At 41.6% G+C, this 19928-nt stretch overlaps 2 protein-coding genes across 2 annotated transcripts; both read right to left on the reverse strand.

Annotated features, from left to right (window-relative positions):
* Positions 1-32: 32 nt before the first annotated feature.
* On the reverse strand, positions 33-12496 carry myoz2a (myozenin 2a). The gene is made up of 6 exons (XM_080451093.1): positions 12310-12496; positions 10838-10927; positions 9669-9835; positions 5438-5576; positions 1785-1962; positions 33-1001 (listed from the first exon to the last, which is right to left on the reverse strand). Exons 2-6 carry the CDS (start codon positions 10917-10919, stop codon positions 776-778), a joined length of 792 nt encoding a protein of 263 aa, XP_080307219.1. The 5' UTR covers positions 10920-10927; positions 12310-12496; the 3' UTR covers positions 33-775.
* A 3213-nt stretch (positions 12497-15709) lies between these two features.
* Positions 15710-19255, reverse strand: LOC308101488 (uncharacterized protein; the record flags this gene model as incomplete). Its single annotated transcript, XM_080450907.1, has 2 exons — positions 15710-18311; positions 19196-19255. 2 exons carry the CDS (start codon positions 19253-19255, stop codon positions 17691-17693), a joined length of 681 nt encoding a protein of 226 aa, XP_080307033.1. The 3' UTR covers positions 15710-17690.
* Positions 19256-19928: the final 673 nt, after the last annotated feature.

Genomic DNA, 19928 nt, shown 5'->3' on the forward strand with positions numbered 1-19928 from the left:
AATCTTGAACCTCGAGTATTAAGTAAGGTGCATCTTTAATTGGCTAACAGCAGAGAATCAGCTCAACACCCATAAAAGCCCAAAACGATAGCATTGGATCTGTCTCATAAATGAATAAGCACAGAGGTAAGATACAATTCTCAAACACATTAATATACAGCACATTCTCTATATTGTGGTAGCAACTCTGGCTACCAGCTGATTAATTTACTTGAGCTGCGCTGTGCAGTGGAACACTTTATATGCCTGGAAAAGTGATAAATCACACTTTCTACTCCTGTACGCGTGTGGCTAGCTCACCTCAGCAGAGACAGTGGGATTGGGATACTTTCTCTCTGACACCCTGACCCTGCTCTGAGCCAACGCCTACCCCGCCCACCACAGCCACAACAAAATGCGGGAGACAGCACGTTTCAAGATGACTAGAGGTTCTCAAAGTGGGGTCCAGGGACCCCCAGGTGTCTTTGAAGGGTTTCCAGGGGGTCCCCAGCAAAATGAGTTAATGAAGCATCAACATTTTGTCTAAACCACTTTAAACCTAGATACATCGGCTATTTGAAAATAGCCAACCTACAAGCTCACAATGCCGTCGCTCAGCAAAGCGTTGTGAGCTTGTAGATCGGCTATTTTAAAAAAATGTTTTTTTTAAACATTACAAATCTTATATGGGAGTTCCTGGCACCAAATATTTTCTGATGGGAGTCCGCGGCCAAATACATATTAATTTGTGGGTCCTTGACATGAAAAAAGTTTGAGAACCACCGACTTAAGAGGTTCAAAGGTCGTCTGACTCTGGGATGAACACAGGGTCAAGGGAAACCGTGGGGAGGCGGACGGGGCCGCCGGCCGAAATCCAGCCCTGAGGTGCTCTGTTGAAGGTGGGTCGCTTAGCCACTGTGTCTTCAAGGACCTCAGGGGGAGAAGGGAGGTCAAGCTGGAGCCTCTTGACTGAGACAGGAGGTGTTGAGGAGACGCTGTAGCCGCCAAATGGGATGGCCACCCTGGAGGTTTAAACGGATTGACAGTGTTAACAGTAGCTGTCGTGTACCAATGAGAAGGAGCGAGGTGACAGATGAAATGATTCATGCAATTAAAGAGAAGCTACTGTACTAAGGATTTGGCCAGAGGACATTATTCTGAGAGATGACTGCAGTTAGCAGTACTGGCTTATAGGCATAGTTATAATACCGACTTAGATGAAGGGCAGCACTATTTTTGCACTCTCAGCGTTTATACGAATACAGTACATGTATGCATAATGAATTAAATAAAGAATAGGTGCATAATACCTGTGTGTGTGTGTGTGTGTGTGTGTGTGTGTGTGTGTGCGTGTGTGTGTGTGTGTGTGTGTGTGTGTGTGTGTGTGTGCGCGCGCGTGCGTGTGTGTGTGTGCGTTTGTGTGTGCCTTTTGTATACACTGTCTATGTAAAGTTTTGCATGGAGGCCTGCATGAAATGGGTTGGAGAAAAGATTGATGCTTACACCATCATTATTCAAAAGTATTTTTCATTAGTATAATGTATAATGCATGTTCTGTATATCATCTGGAATACTCAATGAACACCAAGCACACCCTGTACTTTATCCCGCAAACATTATCGATCACTGGCAAGTGCAACCGCGCTTCGGTATCGGTGCAATTAAACAGGTCTTTGTCTATACTTTACTTTTCTTTTTCTTTATTTCTTACTTTATATGTAAAGTGCATCTGATTAACTGAAATTCATTGCATGTGCAGAGGAGCATAAACATTTGGATGGTGTTTCTAACAGTGCAGTTCTTACCTGTTGAAGCACTTGTACCCTGGGAGCTCTGGTTGGGAGCAGGGCTCCGGCATGTGGCTGGTGAGAGTTTCTGCCAGGGCAGGGTCACTGATGATGGCTTGTTCCCAGGGTGAGCGGTAGGCCTTTGCTGCAGTGTTGAACTTCTCTTGAGGGACCTCTTTCAAGAAACCTCCATAGCCTGAGAGATAACACACTGATTGTTTTTTATTTTGTTTATGTTGGAACATTGATTGAGCAATAGTGCTATTTCACCCTCATGCCAATGAGGAACATTGAACGGAATTCAAATAAACATAATTTAATTTCAAGAATCATAGGCGAGATGGTCTGAATATACTGTACATCATAAACCAAACAGACAAAGAGATCTAAAGAAATATAGGCAACAATAAATAAAGTCAAAAGCAGCACATAACATCTCATAAAGAACACTGCACTTAAACTGTACTGAGAAAAATATAGGTAACCCACCCCGCCCCTTTCTGTTCATCACATTAGCGCTATTCCACAGGTCTCCCTTTCCCCCCCTCTGGCAATAAAAAACTGTTAATGGTTCACAGCGAAAAAGGAAGGGCATCTTCTTGTGTGTGTGTTGTAAAATGCATGAAGCTTGACCCACATATCTGCACATACTCTCATAACTACTTAATCACTCTTAAGCTTTGTAATCATAGATAATGTGTTTGCGTATAATGCTTCTCTCCTTGTCACAAAACTGTATGGCCAGTATACACAGTTTGTACCACATCTATATGTTCCTAGATTCCTAACTGATCTTGCCTATTTCTGTATCAGTCATGGTGACTCATATGTTTTCCGGCAACATAATGTATTCTCTGTGTGTGATTAATACACTTTAGAACGTGTTGTGTGTCACTGCTGTGCTGTCATCGTGTTCTCGGAGCTCGCGCTTGCTTGCAGAAGGGTAATCCAAATCAATGACCAGCCACCACCTCCGAGAGCGATCAGTAGATTATTAAATCACAACAGTGTGTGTTTCTCTGTCTCAGTAGTGTGTGCCCATGCACACGTAGGCCTGATGGTGGAGGCCTACATGCGTATCCTTCAAAAACAGCACTTCACCCATGGGGGGGGGGGTGCAAGCTCAAGTATTACATAATAGAGAGTGTCATGACATGTCATGTCCAACCCTCACTCACAATGAACAATCCCCCTTCCTGAGTTTACCCTTTGCCCTGAGGAGGATGCAGGAGAGACCAAGCAGAGACCCTGCCCTGGGGAAGTTTACGATGTTCGAGAAATCCATTGCAGAACATTTTTACAAGACTTTCTTTGGCCAGTGAAATATTTCTTCTGTGGTCACTGGTTGTAACAGAACACACCCGATACCAATATACCATTTAAATGAACAAACAGGATTGTGTAACATTAATGTGACCACCTCGGGTCAAACTGACTGGGATAATAAAATAAAGAGACAGAGTTCTCACTGCACTAAAGAAATGAGGCCCATCAGAATATGGGCAGTAAAAGAGTGCTTAAAGTTATAGCTTTATATATTCTTTCTAGGATGTGAAATGACACAGAGCGCAAGCGCAGATTCTATTTCCAGCCATTCCACCAGTTAACTTGGCTCTATAGTAGGACATGGCTCAGATAAATTAATAGCCTGAGTAGCCTATAGATAAGGACATCCACCAGTTCTGAACTTCTGACTCATCACATTTTTGCATAAGAGTGAACAGCTTAGCACGGAAATCTTAGTAACTGCCGACTACATATTTCCTGTTGAGCTTCCATCATTGCACATCACGACAGCTGAATTAGGTAAATCTAATGAGCCGTGCCTGGCGGCTTTACGACTTAACTTAGACACACGCCTACTGTTCAACACCTGGGCACGGGTGAGCTATTTCAAGATCTATTACTCAATCGATACCCAATACCCTCTGACCTAATTCCTTCCGCCCCTGGAACTGGTCCACCCAACACCTCCGAGTATAGGGGAGGTGGTAATGAACGTAAGCTCCAGAAATAGCACTACATTCTCTGTCCATGTGCTCATCCTTGACTCAGTGTTGGTTTTGTGTCTACTTGGCTAAATTGAGAGGTATTGGAGGGGTGCCTGCCTGTCTTATCTCAACGGTATCAGTATCTGCAGGAAGGGGCAAACAGGAAACACTCCTCATTTCCTGTGTATAAAACTGGCCAATTATAAAAAGACGGTCACAGCGGATCGTAAAAAGAGGGCAAAAAAAGAGGATAAGTGAGAATGTCACTAGAAAATTAAAAGAAGGGTTGGAGTAAGGAGAGAACGAGAAGACAGAGGGAGAGAGCGAATGATGAGAAAAACCTCATCATCGTATTCTGCCGTGGGCCAAGAGATTCTAGACCAAGATAAAATGTTCTCACTTCATCAAAGCATTTGCAAGTCGAAGAAAGGAAAACACGTGGATCTGTATATAAAAAAAAGACAATCATGATAGCAAGATAGCATGTGCTTCAAATCATAATAGATAATATAATTGTAGACATTTCGTAAAGTGTCAAATAAAATGTCTTCCAAGCACCACTTATATTGCCCACACCACCCTCTGCTTTTTTGAGTGGTGCTAGCCACTCCAAGGAGTGACTTTGTCTGTGTGTCTGTCTGTGTGTCTGTGTGTCCGTATGAGCACGGCCTCTCTGTATGTTTGAGCACAGCGTCAACAGCTGCGGCTGATTGCAACACAAAGATGCAACCAGTTACACTAATTATACACACACACACACACACACACACACACACACACACACACACACACACACACACACACACACACACACACACACACACACACACACACACACACACACACACACTCACACACACACACACACACACACTTTTGAGTAAAAATACTTAACATGAGTAAAAATACTTAATGAGTAAAAATACTTAAATATTAGTAAAGATACTTTAAAGTTCCTAAACTGAGTAAAAATACTTAAAATGAGTAAAAATACTTAAAAGATGTTAAAATGAGTAAAAACACGTAAAAATCAGTAAAAACATTTTAAAGTACTTAAAATGAGTAAAAATACTTTGAAGTCATCAAAGTCTGTAAAAAGTAACTAACGAAATGAACTCATGAAAGGCACCACTCTCTTCACACTGGGTGTGATTTTTTAACAACCATTAGATATTCTTACATTTTCTGTATTGCAGTGATAAACAGCGAGCAGTTTCTAACACATTATCCATGACAACATGGTCTCTCTCTATAGCGCAGTGGTTCTCAAACATTTTCATGTCAAGGACCCCCAAATGAATATGTAGTATGTGGCCACGGACCCCTATCTGAAAATAGTTTTTACCAGGGGCCCGAAGAGAAGATGGAAGGGAAGATTGATTTATTGACTTTTTTTTCAACAACAACATTTGATAAATAATAATTCAATAGCCAAAGTACAATTAGTAGTTAAACTGATTGTGACACAATTTGAACTCATTTTGCTGGGGACCCCCTGGAACCCTTCAAGGACCCCTGGGGGTACCCGTACCCCACTTTGAGAACCACTGATGTAACATAGATAGAACAGAGGTCAGCTTGATATCAACATTATCATACTTGCTTATTATTTATTTTCAACTGGGGCGACTTAAAAAGTGTAACAGATTATTAGCACAGTTCAGTGCCTATATTACCTACCTGGAGCAATACAATCTGGGTGTGATTCATTTGTTGTTGTGTCTGGCGTCAGTGGCGTGTTGGGGGGTGGGTCAACAGCATCCAGGTTGTTCTCACTACTACCAGCATCACCATTCTCAGTTTGAAGAAGCTCTACATTCTGAAAGAGAGATGAAACGGAGTCAGAGAGGTTAGATCAGATTGATTGATTGATTTTTATAAATTAAAATACAATTCACAGATATGAGTAATGCTGTGTCAAGGAATCTATCAGGATATCACAATAAAGTCACATGACATATTTCCATTGTGGTCCTGTAGACTTGTAGCCTGGTAAACCCTCCCTCCAGAAATCTCATTTGTATTTTATTTCAGGAGTGAGTCTGGCCTGCAGACCTATATGGGCAATTTGGCTGTGGGCTGGAGCTGGGAGGGAGTAATGTAGCTTTGATGTCCAAGTGGCCCTTTGATGCCACTGACGTAAAAAACGTAATTTGTCCCGTTTACCAATCCAATCCTTTTTTTTTTTAGTTTTTTTTTAGTTTTTTTTTCAAATTTGACCCAAAGACCAAGGAGATATGATTGTTTAAAGATCTAGACTCCCATCCACTTCCTTGTTAACTTAAAACTTAAAAAATCTGTATCTCGGCTCCTGAGTACTTTTTTTTTTCGATGAAAAATCTCTGGCAGTGGGCAAACGCGGCCAGCAATAATTGTGGCAGTGAATGAGTTAAGCCACTTTAGGCTGCAGTGATTATCACCAGGAGTAATTGGTTTGTCTTTGATGTTAATGAGCAGCTTGTATCAAAGGTGTATTGATTAATGACGTGTGAACCACTCGGGTTCCACCTGATTGGCCTACCCCCGCTGTCAATCACAAAACAATGAGCGAGGACGCTGATTGGCTCGGTTATTTGGTAATGCACTAGAAACGCCCATACAAGCCTTCATGCCAGACTCACTCCTGGAATCAAATGGAAATGAGATTTCCGGAGGGAGGGTTTACCAGGCTAGTAGACTTGGCTGGAAGGCAGGAATATGATGTAACACATTCTCTGGTATTTTACTCAGGAGACACTTTTTCAAATGTTTCTTAAAACTATCACAGTATGAACAGATTTAATTTCATTTGGAATTTTATTCCATTGTTTGTTACCCCTGAGTAAAGCAATGTAGGCTACTTCTCCCTTAAATTGGACAGTTTCAAGTGTCCACACTAGACCTCATAAATATGGTGTCTTTATCCAGGAACTTTCTGGCTAGAAATGTGTTGTTTTATTTTATTATTAACCTTCCCAATAACAGAAAGGGCCATAGATTCACCTGTCATACATTGGTCAAGCTCACATCCCAAGATAAGTAACAGAATGTTTTTCTTTGAACTGTATCACATGGCACTCCACAGAACAGCCAGCTGAGGCTCTACCTTGATCCAAATAAAATACATCCTGACTTACCTAAGTGCAAAGATAACATTGTCACATAACCAACCACATTTGGGAACTCCTTGCCAAGTAATGTTTCTATACATTTTCAAGCTTTGAACAGTGTATATTTCAACCATTCCACAGTAATACTTACACCCATCTATTGCCTTTTGAATGAAATCGGTCTAATAAGGTAAACCATTCTCTATTGAATAAGACTCAATGGGTTTTATTCTTGCACTGGTTAAGATATTATAAATTTGGTCATGACTCTAAGATGTTTAAAACCTTAAAATAGACACAGGTCGGCTGCATGCCTTCTGTCTCTTCATTGTTAAGATTAAAAGCCCTCCAGCATTTCAAACCGGTCTTGTTTTAGTTTGGGTCTTTTGAAATAACCAAAAATATAATAATATAAATAATACATACAATGCGACAAATACATTACATTCATTAAAAAAAAGTAAAAAGTCCACAAAGATCTCATGAGGATCTCGGGATCCACATGGGACGGTGTGGCAAGGTTTCAGCCCTATCACAGCCCCATAGGGCAGTGGTTCTCAACCTGTGGGTCGGGATCGCCAGGGGGGTCCCCACAGGATTTTTGGGGGGTCCTTAGAGGACAGTGCAGTGACAATTTAAGGACTTTTATTTTAGGACCCTTTTTCATACCTCAGAAAAGAAAGAAAGAAGAACATTACAGCATCAAAAGTAATCAACAAACTATACTATAACAAGACCCGGAGACCTGGTTCTGCCAGACCCAGAATGAAGTCCAAGTATGTTACTTAATTACATACTTGTGACATAATAATGATGTCATGAATACTTCGTGACGAAAGGGGGACAGACCTTTTTTGGCTATGGGGCCGGGGGACAAAGTGACCATGCCCATGTATGGAGAAAACAGATACAAAGCCTCATGTAAGCCCGACGACCCCTTGGGTCTGGCAAAAACTGGTCAAACATTGGCCAAATTGTCAAATAATATAAGAAAGAGACAAAAAGTGTGAAAATAGCCGATCTACAAGCTCACAACGCCTCGCAACGTGAGGCGTTGTGAGCTTGTAGATCGGCTATTTTCACAATATTTATCTGTGGAACCCAGTCAAACTAAATGTAATGCCTTAACTCCTACAATTCCAAGTGCTTGTCAGGGTGGGGGGTCCCCAGTTCAAATAGGATTATTTTGGGGGGTTGTGGCCTGAAAAGGTTGAGAACCACTGCCATAGAGTACCCAAGTTTATGAGTAAAAAAACACGGCCCCTGCATCATGAAGATCTTTTCCCCCCATTCAAAATCCCATAGACTCCCATAAATCACGTCATATAAGAACTGTGTTCGAAAAAACGTAATACAAAATGAGGCCATGGGATTTTGAATGGCGTGGGTTTGATGTTAACGTGTGTAATATAGGGGGCAATAACCTCAGCTACATCACTCAGGGACCAGTAGCTGGAATGTTATCAAGGTGAGCCAGTCATTTCAACAGTATTTGAACCCGATTTCCAACAACATCAAGCAGAACAAGGCCCAGCTGCATATATATATGCCTTCAACACAGGAAATTATGTTTTGTAAGACTTCAGTGTAATGTGTTGCAGTCCTGGCCAACAGCTTTCATTCCATTGAAGATATTTGTGATGATTTACTCCAGAACTTCCTGAGGAAATGTTGACAACTTAAAACTAAATCCCCTCTCTTTCCCCCAAGAAAATAAACAAATCCCCCAAAAATGTGCAGTCTTTCTAACTTAAAAGAAGTGGGGGAGAGACACTCTCCTGAAGCAGTTGTTGAATTGTTATAAGCCCTATTTTGAAAAATAGTGAAAATAGTGGAAAATAGCACAGAGTGCCGTGCTATGAGCTTGTAGATCTGCCATTTTTAGAAAAATATTGGAAAATGTGTGCAAATCTTTGAATAGATATATTATTTTTTAAAGCTAACATTTTTAACTCCGATCTATGCTTCTGGGGGTCCCTGGAACAACATATTTTGAGATGGGGGTCTGCGGCCAAATACATATAATTTTGGGGGTCCTTAATGGAAAAGTTGGAGCACCATTGATATAGCAACATACTGTTAGGATTTAGAAAAAATATATATATTATGTATTTGGCCACCCCCCCAGAAGCAAAGATTTGAGTAACAAATGTTCGCTTTAAAAATACATATATTCAAAGATTTGCACACATTTTCAAGTTTTTTCAAAAATAGCAGATCTACAAGCTCATATAGCGCTATGAGCTTGTATCTGTTATTTTTGAATAGCCAAAGAAATCTTAAAATGACACAGACACGTTCCCGGATTGAATGAATCAAGATCCGCTGCTAGAGCAATAGAAAGGACTCTGTTTCTGCATCCGTGTTCACCGTTATCTTATGTGTTACTTCTGTTAGGCTATTTGTGCTAATTAATAACGCAGATAAACACAAGGTTCGAACCTAACAACAATAAGCACTCTGTGCACTTTCGATGTGCTCGAGAAATTAATATTGTATTTAATGTCCAAAGCAATCATGAAGAAAAACAAAATCTGTGGACACAGGAAGGGTAGGGGGTTATAGGTGTCATCCTCCCTGGAGGATGACCCCTACAAATGTTGGTGACGCATATGGCACTTATACTTATTCTGATGATCTAGCAGCAGCAGCACCCTTGAGCCTACGATTTCTGGTTCGGTGCAAGGAGCAGCACGGCCTCTAGGGGCTGCTAACAGGGCTTTTGGTCTCCCAGTGTTGTGACCTTATGCGTCACTTGTCATTATGTGTTACATTACACCCATTGTGTTTGCTGTGAACCACACAGTGCGGTTTGAACTTACATGGGTCGCAGCATTGGTCTGATTCTGTATGCTTTCAAACGTGTACTTTTCAGAACGTATCCGTCGCTTCTCGAAGAGAACAGAGCCCCGGTTGGAGGTCAGAGACAGCTCCTCCAACATGATGTCCTGGGGTACACTCAGCTTCTTCCCGAGGTCTATTTCAATACCTAGCAACACACAGAGAGACGGAAGAGATGGGTTGTTTATTCTGCCATCATATGGCATATCATATATATATGATACATATATACATATGTGTGTGTGTGTGTGTGTGTGTGTGTGTGTGTGTGTGTGTGTGTGTGTGTGTGTGTGTGTGTGTGTGTGTGTGTGTGTGTGTGTGTGTGTGTGGATGGACTACTTGAACTTTTACATTCTTGCAAACAAATTGGACCATCGTGATTTTTTTGGTGTGCTTCTTTACACTAATAGCTACAGTATTCACATTGTGCAAAAAAAAAAAAAAAAAGGAAACACCTTAGCATACATGAATCGCTGACTTGGTACTCCTGCCAATATGATAAACGAGGAATAATTATTTCCTGTCAGCCTCTCATGCTAGCGAAAATGCATGCTAATCATGGCGATGTCATAGGCCTATACCAAAGGGGCACATGCCAGATTTGCCAGAATATCCTTCAGCTGTCAGTAGCCTTCAGCCCTCCCCCATCCCAGTGAGTTACACAGAAGTCCTCACCCTGAAATAGTGTGTTCAAAGGACGATGACAAAGGGATTAGTTACGTTTGGCCAATAAAACTTCTCATTTGCTTATTTATAGACAGGGTCATAGAAGGGAGCGCTGCAGGCTGGTGACTGGAACACTGCCGAATGGTGAAAGTGCAAGGATGGCAACTGTATGATTATGTGTGTGCGTGTGTGCGTGTGTGCGTGTGTGTGTGTTGTGTTCCATGCCTCCATGTGCAACATTTTAATGAGGGTATCTGAACCCACCTGGGACGTACTCTATAGTGTATCCTTTCAGCTCAGTAAATGCGGTAGTGATATATTACAGTATATGCCCTTATATTGAATGCACACACTCGTATGGACACCGCAGGAATGTCGTCCTTTGAGAGCAGAGTGAGACAGTGGGGGGACACAGGAAGACAAAGAAGAGAGGGGTCAGAGGGGACACAAAACGAGGAAGTGAAGGAGGAAGGGATGCGTCTACCTTCCGGGCCTTGGATCTCCCTGCAGATTGCTGCCGCCTGTATTTGCCTCTCCCTGGTAGTCATGGTACAGAACTGTGACATGGCTGCCCCTGGGGAGGCAGGAAGTCACAGAACACACACAGTTCACATCAGTACAACCCTGTTCAAACGTACAACAACAACAACATGCAAAAGGGAGACAGCACATGATGCAGCATGTCGACTATCGATTGACCGGCATGACGCCTACAGTACGCACAACGCACACAACACACGCCAGCACGCATGCTGCAGCACATAGAATTTATTGGGGCAGACGAAAAGGGCAAAGTTTGCACATCCCTTTAAATAACCTTGTGGGCAACCAGCGCTGTCAAGATAATGGGGAAATCCATACGCTTGAAATGACCCACGTGGGCTGAAAGGACACGGCCAGAGAACAAGGTGACAGTGTCACAAGCAGGTGTGACGGCAAGGGAAAGTTCACGCTAAAGTAAGAGTTATTTCATGGGTGTCAATGAGCTAAACAGCCATTTCTTTCTTCCAGACATGTATTTAATAAATACTATAATTCAGAGAGAAACTATAGATATATTGATAATCATTATTTGTATAACGCTGTTTCAAAATCGGTTTATAGTGTTTTACATAAACAACGGAATAAAACAGTACAACAGCAAATAGTGAAATGAACAAAGAAATTAATGATGGTAAATAGTACTAAAGTACATAAATACAATATTTTAAGACATTCTGAGACAATAAGTGGAATATAAAATCAGGTATAGTGAAATCCCATCTATAAAAGTGAAGTTTCAAAAGTTCAACCTTATCATCATATAATTGGTCCTCACTAATACTAATTATAAGATTACACAAATTCCATCTACTCACTCTACGTCTCATTGGTGGGCTATTAATAGACAGTTCTGAAACATGCCTACCAATGACATCATCGATTCCAAGCTAACATAGAAACTACAGCCTTTCTCTGTAGAAATACGATTCTCATACTGAATTCCACTCATCTTGGGAAGCCATTGTTCCTGCTGACGTCAATGTTATGTTCGCACTGTATATTCTTAGCACTGTGCCATCAGCATAGATAAAAAAGCAGCTGTTCAATCATCCTTAAGTTATCACGTTACTCAATTGTCACTCCAAAAGAAAACAACGTAAACATATGAAGAATGTAGTGCTAATCAAAAGCACACTGGGGTTTATCAGCGCGTCATGTATGCCATTCAGACAGACCATAATGCCTGATGATCGAGCCCTGAGACAAAGTTGAAATTACACTTAGTAAACATACAGGGTCATATAGAATACAAGTGATTTACGCCCTGTGCGAAGACGAGCTGTTAGTAAGAAAGAGCCAGAGGAAAACACACCGCAGGAGCAGGCAAAAGTCACATCTCAAATGAGCACATTTTGTTATTCCACAGCAAACATGTTGCACACCTGTGAAGTGACCTCAGAGTGAAAGACTTACCTGTCCTGTAGGGCCCTATGGAGTAGGAAGAGAGGGTGGGGTGGGGGGACGGAGGGGGTGTCTGTGTCTGAAGTTGTGCTTGTTTCCTTGGAAGCGGACGTCAGGAAGATGAGAGGCGAGGGGGTCAGACTGTGTTCTGCGACCTGCGTGGGTGCTCGTGCGCCCCGGCAGACTGGCTGTCTGTCGTGGGGAGGGGGCAGGAAGAATAGGGGGATGGGGTGCATGGGGGGTTGTCAGTGGCCAAACTGATCTGACTGACTGACCGACTGAATGAGTCACCGTCACTGGTATTTGGTTCACAAGTGGAGGGGGGGCTAAATTTAGAGCTCTAGGGTGCCTACTGCTCCCTGTGCCCCCCATTTCTCTCTCTCTCTCTGTCTGTCTCTCTCTCTCTCTCTCCTTGTGTTTTTACAGTAACTAATGTTGGACTTGGGCTACATGATACCAGCTTAGCTCATGGTGTCTCCCTTAGTCCCTTTACCTACTGTATGGCTAGTGTATAATATGCACCAAAGGGATATTATTCCCATAGTTTGTCTTTTACTCAAGGGGGACAATGCCAGTCGCAAGTTGATGTCAATTGTCCATGTTTGGTCCAGCCCTATGGAATGTATGTGCTAATAAAAACGTATTTAAAATGTTGTTTTTATGTTCATATTAACCTTAGGAACTAAGTACGATTGTTTATTACTGGACCACATGGACAAATAACATCATCAACTTGCGACAGGCGTTTTCCCCCTCGAGTAATTTAAAAAAAAAATAAATACAATATTTTTTCTTTAGCCAGGCATCCTTATTAGCCAGCGAAGGAGTAGTTCACCCAAAAAAGCTACTTACTGTGCCACCCATAGAGGTATAATATAACTAGAGGGCGGATTGCCCCGCCCCCAGCTATCATTTCAATGAATGTGCTCAGTGGCGTTTTGAAGCACCCGGAAACCTGCCGGAAGTAGAATTATTGGTTTGATTTTGTACCCCCATAGAGTTATGAGCATGCGCACTAGTGTCCTTTTTGCATTCTACGGCAGCCCGTGTGTCAAGGATTGAACGCGATATATTTATTAAATACACTCGAGATGCCTATGTATAACTAAATGCATATGTGTTTATGTATAATATGTTTACATATTTATATCTATATATATAAATATCTCTCAGCATGTTTTGCGCGTGCATGTATTTCTCCCCGCCTGCAGTTCCAGCTTTGGCCACTGGGGTGGCAGCTTCAATGTTTCTCAGCAACTCTGGGGGCTTGGTGCCACCCCATGAAGCCTTGAAATCATGGAGAGATTTTTTTTTTTTGTCGCATTCCAAAGTCAATCATTTGATCCCCGGTAGGAGACTCAAAGAGACTCTGCCGTTCATCAAATTATCGGCTTAGGAATGCAAAAAAAGAAGAAGGAAAAAAAACCTCAAAAAGTCTTTTTTGGGTGAACTACTCCTTTAAATCTTCTGACACTGTAAAAAAAACACACACACACACACAAATATGTACCGATAAATTTAAATTATCCTCCTGTGTGCGTGTTTGTGTATCTGTGGCTAATCTCACAAACCACTACACAGATCAGTGGCAGATTTCTTGTGCACGCTGCCTCATGGTGGCACTATATCACTATATCACTATATCGGCCTCATGGTGGCACTATAACAACCTAATTAAGGTTGTGGACTCAAATTATATTGATTGACTCCATATTGGCCACACCCGTCCACCTACAGTAGCTAGACCTTCTGCCATTTCGAATTTTATTCTAAACACACTTTTTGTTCAAACCTCACACATGCTCTCATTTTATATGATATAGATGTAATATATAAATATTATATATAATATAGTTGATAATGCATATTGATGGCTATATATATTGGCTTCAAGCTTACAAGAAATGCCAGAAATCATGAACGCATCATCCAATCTACCCCAAGTTTGAATGACATATTGACGGCCCTCTAAATAATGAAGAGCTGAAAGTGATTTCGCGTTGCCCCAAATGTGAAAACTTTCACCATTTGTCGCAAAATGTTCACCAAATTAGGTACACATAATGTCGGGACTCGTGACAATGACCTACAAACAGCATATATCAGCATATATCAGTGTCCAATCAGCCCCAAATCGATTTTTTTATAAAACGCACCTCCAAAAGCACTTTTACCTCTGACCACTTCTGGTGAAAGTGTTCACATTTGGGGCGCCTCCTATAGTTCAAATGTGAAAAGTTTCACCACATGTCATAGAAATATAAATTTTCCTCAGCTGCAACCCACAACATTGCAAATTGTTTCGATTGTATTACTTACATAGACTGACTTGATCAGCTGGTTAGATTGACATACCTACTTGCTCTAAACACTTTATGTTTATGTCAAGTTGGGCAGACATATGGGCTGCTGTCGTTTACATTCCTGAATTAATTGTGTTGTGTTTCCAGTCTGGCCGTGTACAAATAATTGACTAAAACCATTAACAATCAGCATCCTTTATGATAGCCTTTCCCTCATTGCCCTGTGCCTTTTCATACACACGCACAACGCCAAAACAAAACCGCCACATGCACAGGGTAGACACAACGATGGACGAAGGTAATGGCATTTCTAGTTTATATGTGTTGTATTTAATGGGTATATTTATGAATAAAAGCAATCAATCAATGTGTTATTTTAGTTTATGTATTTAAATTACATTTGTATTACAGACTATTCACCTGTTGTATATTGGGGTGGGGCACTATACATTGTATCCAACATTAACATTTTTCATGGCAGCTACTAGGCCCACTGTTATGTAACAGGTTGTGACAAGCCTCCACAGTCTCTCACCACCCCCTTGCCCACAGCGGTGATAAGCCCCCACCATCCCTCACCAGCCCTCCCCCCCCCCGATCCACCCCTGTTGGATATTATGAAGCGTATTACTCCTCAGGACAACCCATCATACAGACCCAACCAACCAGCCAGCCAGCCAGACAGACATACTGACAGAGTGTGTGTGTGTGTGTGTGTGTGTGTGTGTGTGTGTGTGTGTGTGTGTGTGTGTGTGTGTGTGTGTGTGTGTGTGTGTGTGTGTGTGTGTGTGTGTGTGTGTGTGTGTGTGTGTGTGTGTGTGTGTGTGCGCGCGCGCGCGCGCGTGTACGTGTGTGTGTGTGTGTGTGTGCGCGTGCACACATGCACGCAGGTAGAGCTATGGTACAGCAAAAAATCCCAAGAAATCCATGCCTTCAATGGGATGCCTCATGCTTGGAGCAGAGATGTACAAGACACCAAACAAACATTCTGAGCTACAAATTATGCTATAATAATTCTTTTTATTTTGTAAAATGATTTATATCAATTCAAAATCATTACTTCAATGTGGAACATAAATTGTTCTCTGTCATCATGGCATAGATGGAGTTCCAGCCAACTTTAGCAATAAGAGATACATGATAAATCAATTGTTGTCCTACTTCAGATGCTTAGTAGTACAAGACACAAGAAAATGTTGTATGTTAAATCTGAATGCTGCATCTGTGAGATATGCCTTATATATTATGGACTGTATACTTTATGAAAATCTAAACATTAATCCATAATCCCATACAGGTAGTATGCAATTTAAACATAATGTATTACATATATGCTTCGTTGTTTTTTGTTTCAGCATAACGACCGGAGCTTGAACAATCATCAGACCTTATTTCTAAATATGTATTAATCATCATCATCATTATCCTTGGGAATCCATTCACCATCTATTTGTGGAAGACACCCAACAAACAACATGCCTCGATACTTTTCTAAATCCATAACCTACATGTATCACTTTGTTGATATACAGTCAATAGAGTTATGTACTGTAAAACCAGGATCATTTGTCCAGGTGTCCAGGTATAATCTGGAGAAAATGTAGCCCGGGAAAAAATCATGTACCGTCTGAGCCTTCAAAATTCCCCCCTCTCAATCTATCACTGCTTATCTGTCACATGCTAAATGAAAAGGCAATCAGCGAAAGAATGAATTAATCTTTCTGAGTGGAGCTTATGTAACAAAATTTCCGCCCCCAATGTGCTGAATTGTGGATTTATCTTTTCCCCAATTGTTAAGCCTTATATCCATAACACAGCTTTGGGCTGTGGATCCTGATCAACAAACCAAAAAAAATAAGATTTTTTTTTTATCTGACAATGCAGTATATTATTATGGAGAACCTAGCCAGCCTCAAGTTTCATGAATTGAAAGAAGAAAGTGTACAATCATAACAAAAACTAGCATGCTTAAATACACCCATATCAGAATACCAAGCCTAGATGAACAGTAAAACCACAAACGGTGACCCTTTGATATCAAACTCAAAAACTATTTAGTGCTTTTGTAACTACAATGTGCATTACACAGCCTCCTCTTAGAATACCCATTCAAATGACTTCCAATCAAGTTCTTGCTTATCAATAATCATGCGTGTAACCCTCTGTTTGTATGCTCTAAACGTTCTTTACAAGTTGCTGTAGTTTAGTTGGTCTCTTTCACAGTCTGGCAACTCTCCCTTCAAGTCGTAAATTAGGCACATGTAGCTACATAAAAATATTATATTATTTTACATTCTCAACCACATTCTCTTTTCTACCTCTGAACATATCTAGTCAAATTGAAAATAATTGACTTTTAGCCAGATGAAAATGAATGTCTGCATTACAAAATGTTTCATTCAGCACCAAAAGGCTGTGGTTTTCAGCAATTTTAGAACAGCTATGGGGTGTTGTTAGGCACAATGCTACTGTAAGTGGAGTGCCTAAAATCCCCTTAGCTATTCTACAATCACTGAAACAACAGCCTCCGGCTTATAGCTTTTATAAAACTGATATGGCAATATGAAATCATAGACATATCCCAATTAAAATAGTTTTTAATGGCGATTTCACTAGAATAATAATTTGATTTCTACAAGAAAGTAGTCCCTGACTGCCTGGCGTGCCTGCAAGGTTTAGCTTTTATTTATTCATCTATTGTATTGAGGAAATAATTAACTTGTCTATATTTATATGGCATATGGATGGAGTAAATTAATTTCAATGAGCTACTAATATACTTTCAGTGTACTAAGTAGAAAGCATTTCTAAAAATGGAAATAGCATTTCAAAATAGCTTTTCATACACTGTACAAATCCTCATGTGTTAATTATCAATGTAACCAAATGGACCATCCATTTGTACACACAGGATTTTATAGTGTAGTTTAAATCTCTCACACGTTTCATCTGTCCTCATTAACTTACTTCCTTCAGCCATTATGACACTGATTCATTGCATGATATTTCATGTACCGAAAAGGCTTAATCTGAAAACTAATTAATGACAATAATTAGATTCACCTCTCACAGCTCACACCAAAACACACTCTATTTCTGCCAACACCAAGTGGTGTTACTGTTGTATACAGACTTGTAGGTTGGATGCCCCAGGGGCCTCTTATACTCAAAGGGGGCCCTTGAGGGCCCAAGGTTGGCCTCCGTCATGGACCGCTGTGCCAGCCACTGTCTGGACATGGACCTGAAACCAGCAGGACCTGCGGGGGCCGACGCCGTGCTCTTGGTCGGGGAGGTGAACGACGGCAGTGGCGCTCGGCTCAGACCGCCAGTCTGACCTCTGTGGCTCCAGGTCTGGCTGCCCGTCCTCAGCGGGGGGGGCTGGTAGGACACCCTGGCCTTCCACTCTGCCGGAGGCTCGGGGAGTAACTTGCGCTCCGCCGCCGAGCGGACGTTGGACGCGATGGCCTGCTGGAGGTCCTGGAAGGCAAACGCCTCATCCACGAGCCCCAGGGGGTGGCGGGAGGCCGCCTCCCAGGGCGTAGGGGCTTTGCTGCGGCCCCTCTCCAGCCAGCGTGTCTGCCTGCCCGGAGGAGCCGAATGGGAGGCCCGGGACGGAGGCTTGGGAGAGGAGGTGGTGGAAACCGACTTCTGGCCGAGACGGGGCACTCGGCTGGCGGGCGGGGAGAGGGAGTAGCTCCTGCCAAGAAGAACCTGCAAATAAAGATGCAGACATGTTAATGTTGCCAAAGGATTCATTCTTGTTTATACGTCTGACTCTCGCTCCAGCAAAAACAAATCACAGGGGTGCAAACTTGAAAGACGTGGGAGGGATGGAATACTTCTTCTCTGTCACATAGTCATAATTTATGTGAGATGTTTTTAGTTCCTTGTGACAAATTGTGTGGCTTGAGTCATATTTATGTCAGCACTGTATATTGCAATCAAAGGGTCTAATAGCCTACCAGGTGTACACTGAATCAAACCAATGCATTAATCTTGAATGAACATAAACGCACATTTATCAGACTGAACAAGAAACACAAGAATAACTTTCTTTAACCCACGTTCCCCTATATAGGCCTACAGAGTAACATCATTATTTGTAAGGGCAATATTTGTTTTTGGACCAGGAATAACATTAGAGCACACATAAACCTTGTTTTAGTGTGCCAACTGTTGGAAACTCTTTCGCAATCGAGCTCAAGTTCAAAGTTTGGTAGTCCACTCTACAGTAAGTAAGCCCACTCAGATCAGCCACTTCACTGTTGGTCCTGACACAGCACTAAACACTTAAAGGCTGCCTTCTGATTTCTCAGAACAAGTGACTTATGGCTAAAAGTGGCTTTCCAGAGTAAGCCACTTTTAGCTCGTTTAAAACGGATCTGCTCTCTGCTTTTGCGGATTAGCCAGCAACACTTCCGAGGTATCTCAATGAGACGGCAAATGTACTCGGTGGCCGTTATCTAGCTCCTCTCTGTGTATCAAAGAGCGGACAAGGCTTTTAAGTCTCCATTAGGATGCCAAGACAGGCTGTGGATACTGTACGTGTGGGCGACAGGGTTGGGACAAAGCACCACTTTACATTGCTCCCTTACTGTACTGAACTCTATGCTGGATGTGGTACACAACGGTGCAGGAAAGACAAGTGCTGCCATCACCTGGTATGAAAATAGAAGAGCAGCCATAAGAAAAGACAGGAAGGGAGTGTATCAAAAGAGGAGAGGGGAAGTTTGATCATGAGGCGCAGGGGAAAGTGCATGTGAAGATTACATTTCGTAGTGAATGATCTGGTAGAATGTGGGATCAGCCTGAGACATCTTATTTAAAACTCTTTAGAGATCTCCCTACCCTGGACCAGCGGGCAGTGGTGTAAAGTAACTAAGTACATGTTCTCAAGTACTGTACTTAAGTACAATTTTGAGGCATTTTTACTTTCTTCAGTATTTACTGCACTACATCTCAGAGGCAAATATTATACTTTTACTCCACTACAATTATATGAAAACTTTAGTTGTATTATTATTACAAAACATACATTAACCACTTCAGCCCTATATATACACATTTTGGCCATTTGAAAATAGACGATCTACAAGCTCACAATGCGTCGCGATGCCACACATTGTGTGCTTGTAGATCAGCTATTTTCAAAATATTTTGTATACATTTTATACATTTGAAAACTTGTGAAATGGGACATTCTGCATAATGAGTACTTTGTACTTTTGGTACTTTAAGTACATTTTGATACCAATACTTTTGTACTTATACTCAAGTAAATTTTTAATTCCGGACTTTTACTTGTTGTTAGAAAGACTGCGCCTCTCT

This window comes from Gymnoscopelus braueri (genome assembly GCF_963280865.1).
Source record: "Gymnoscopelus braueri genome assembly, chromosome: 15".
NCBI classification, from domain to species: domain Eukaryota; kingdom Metazoa; phylum Chordata; class Actinopteri; order Myctophiformes; family Myctophidae; genus Gymnoscopelus; species Gymnoscopelus braueri.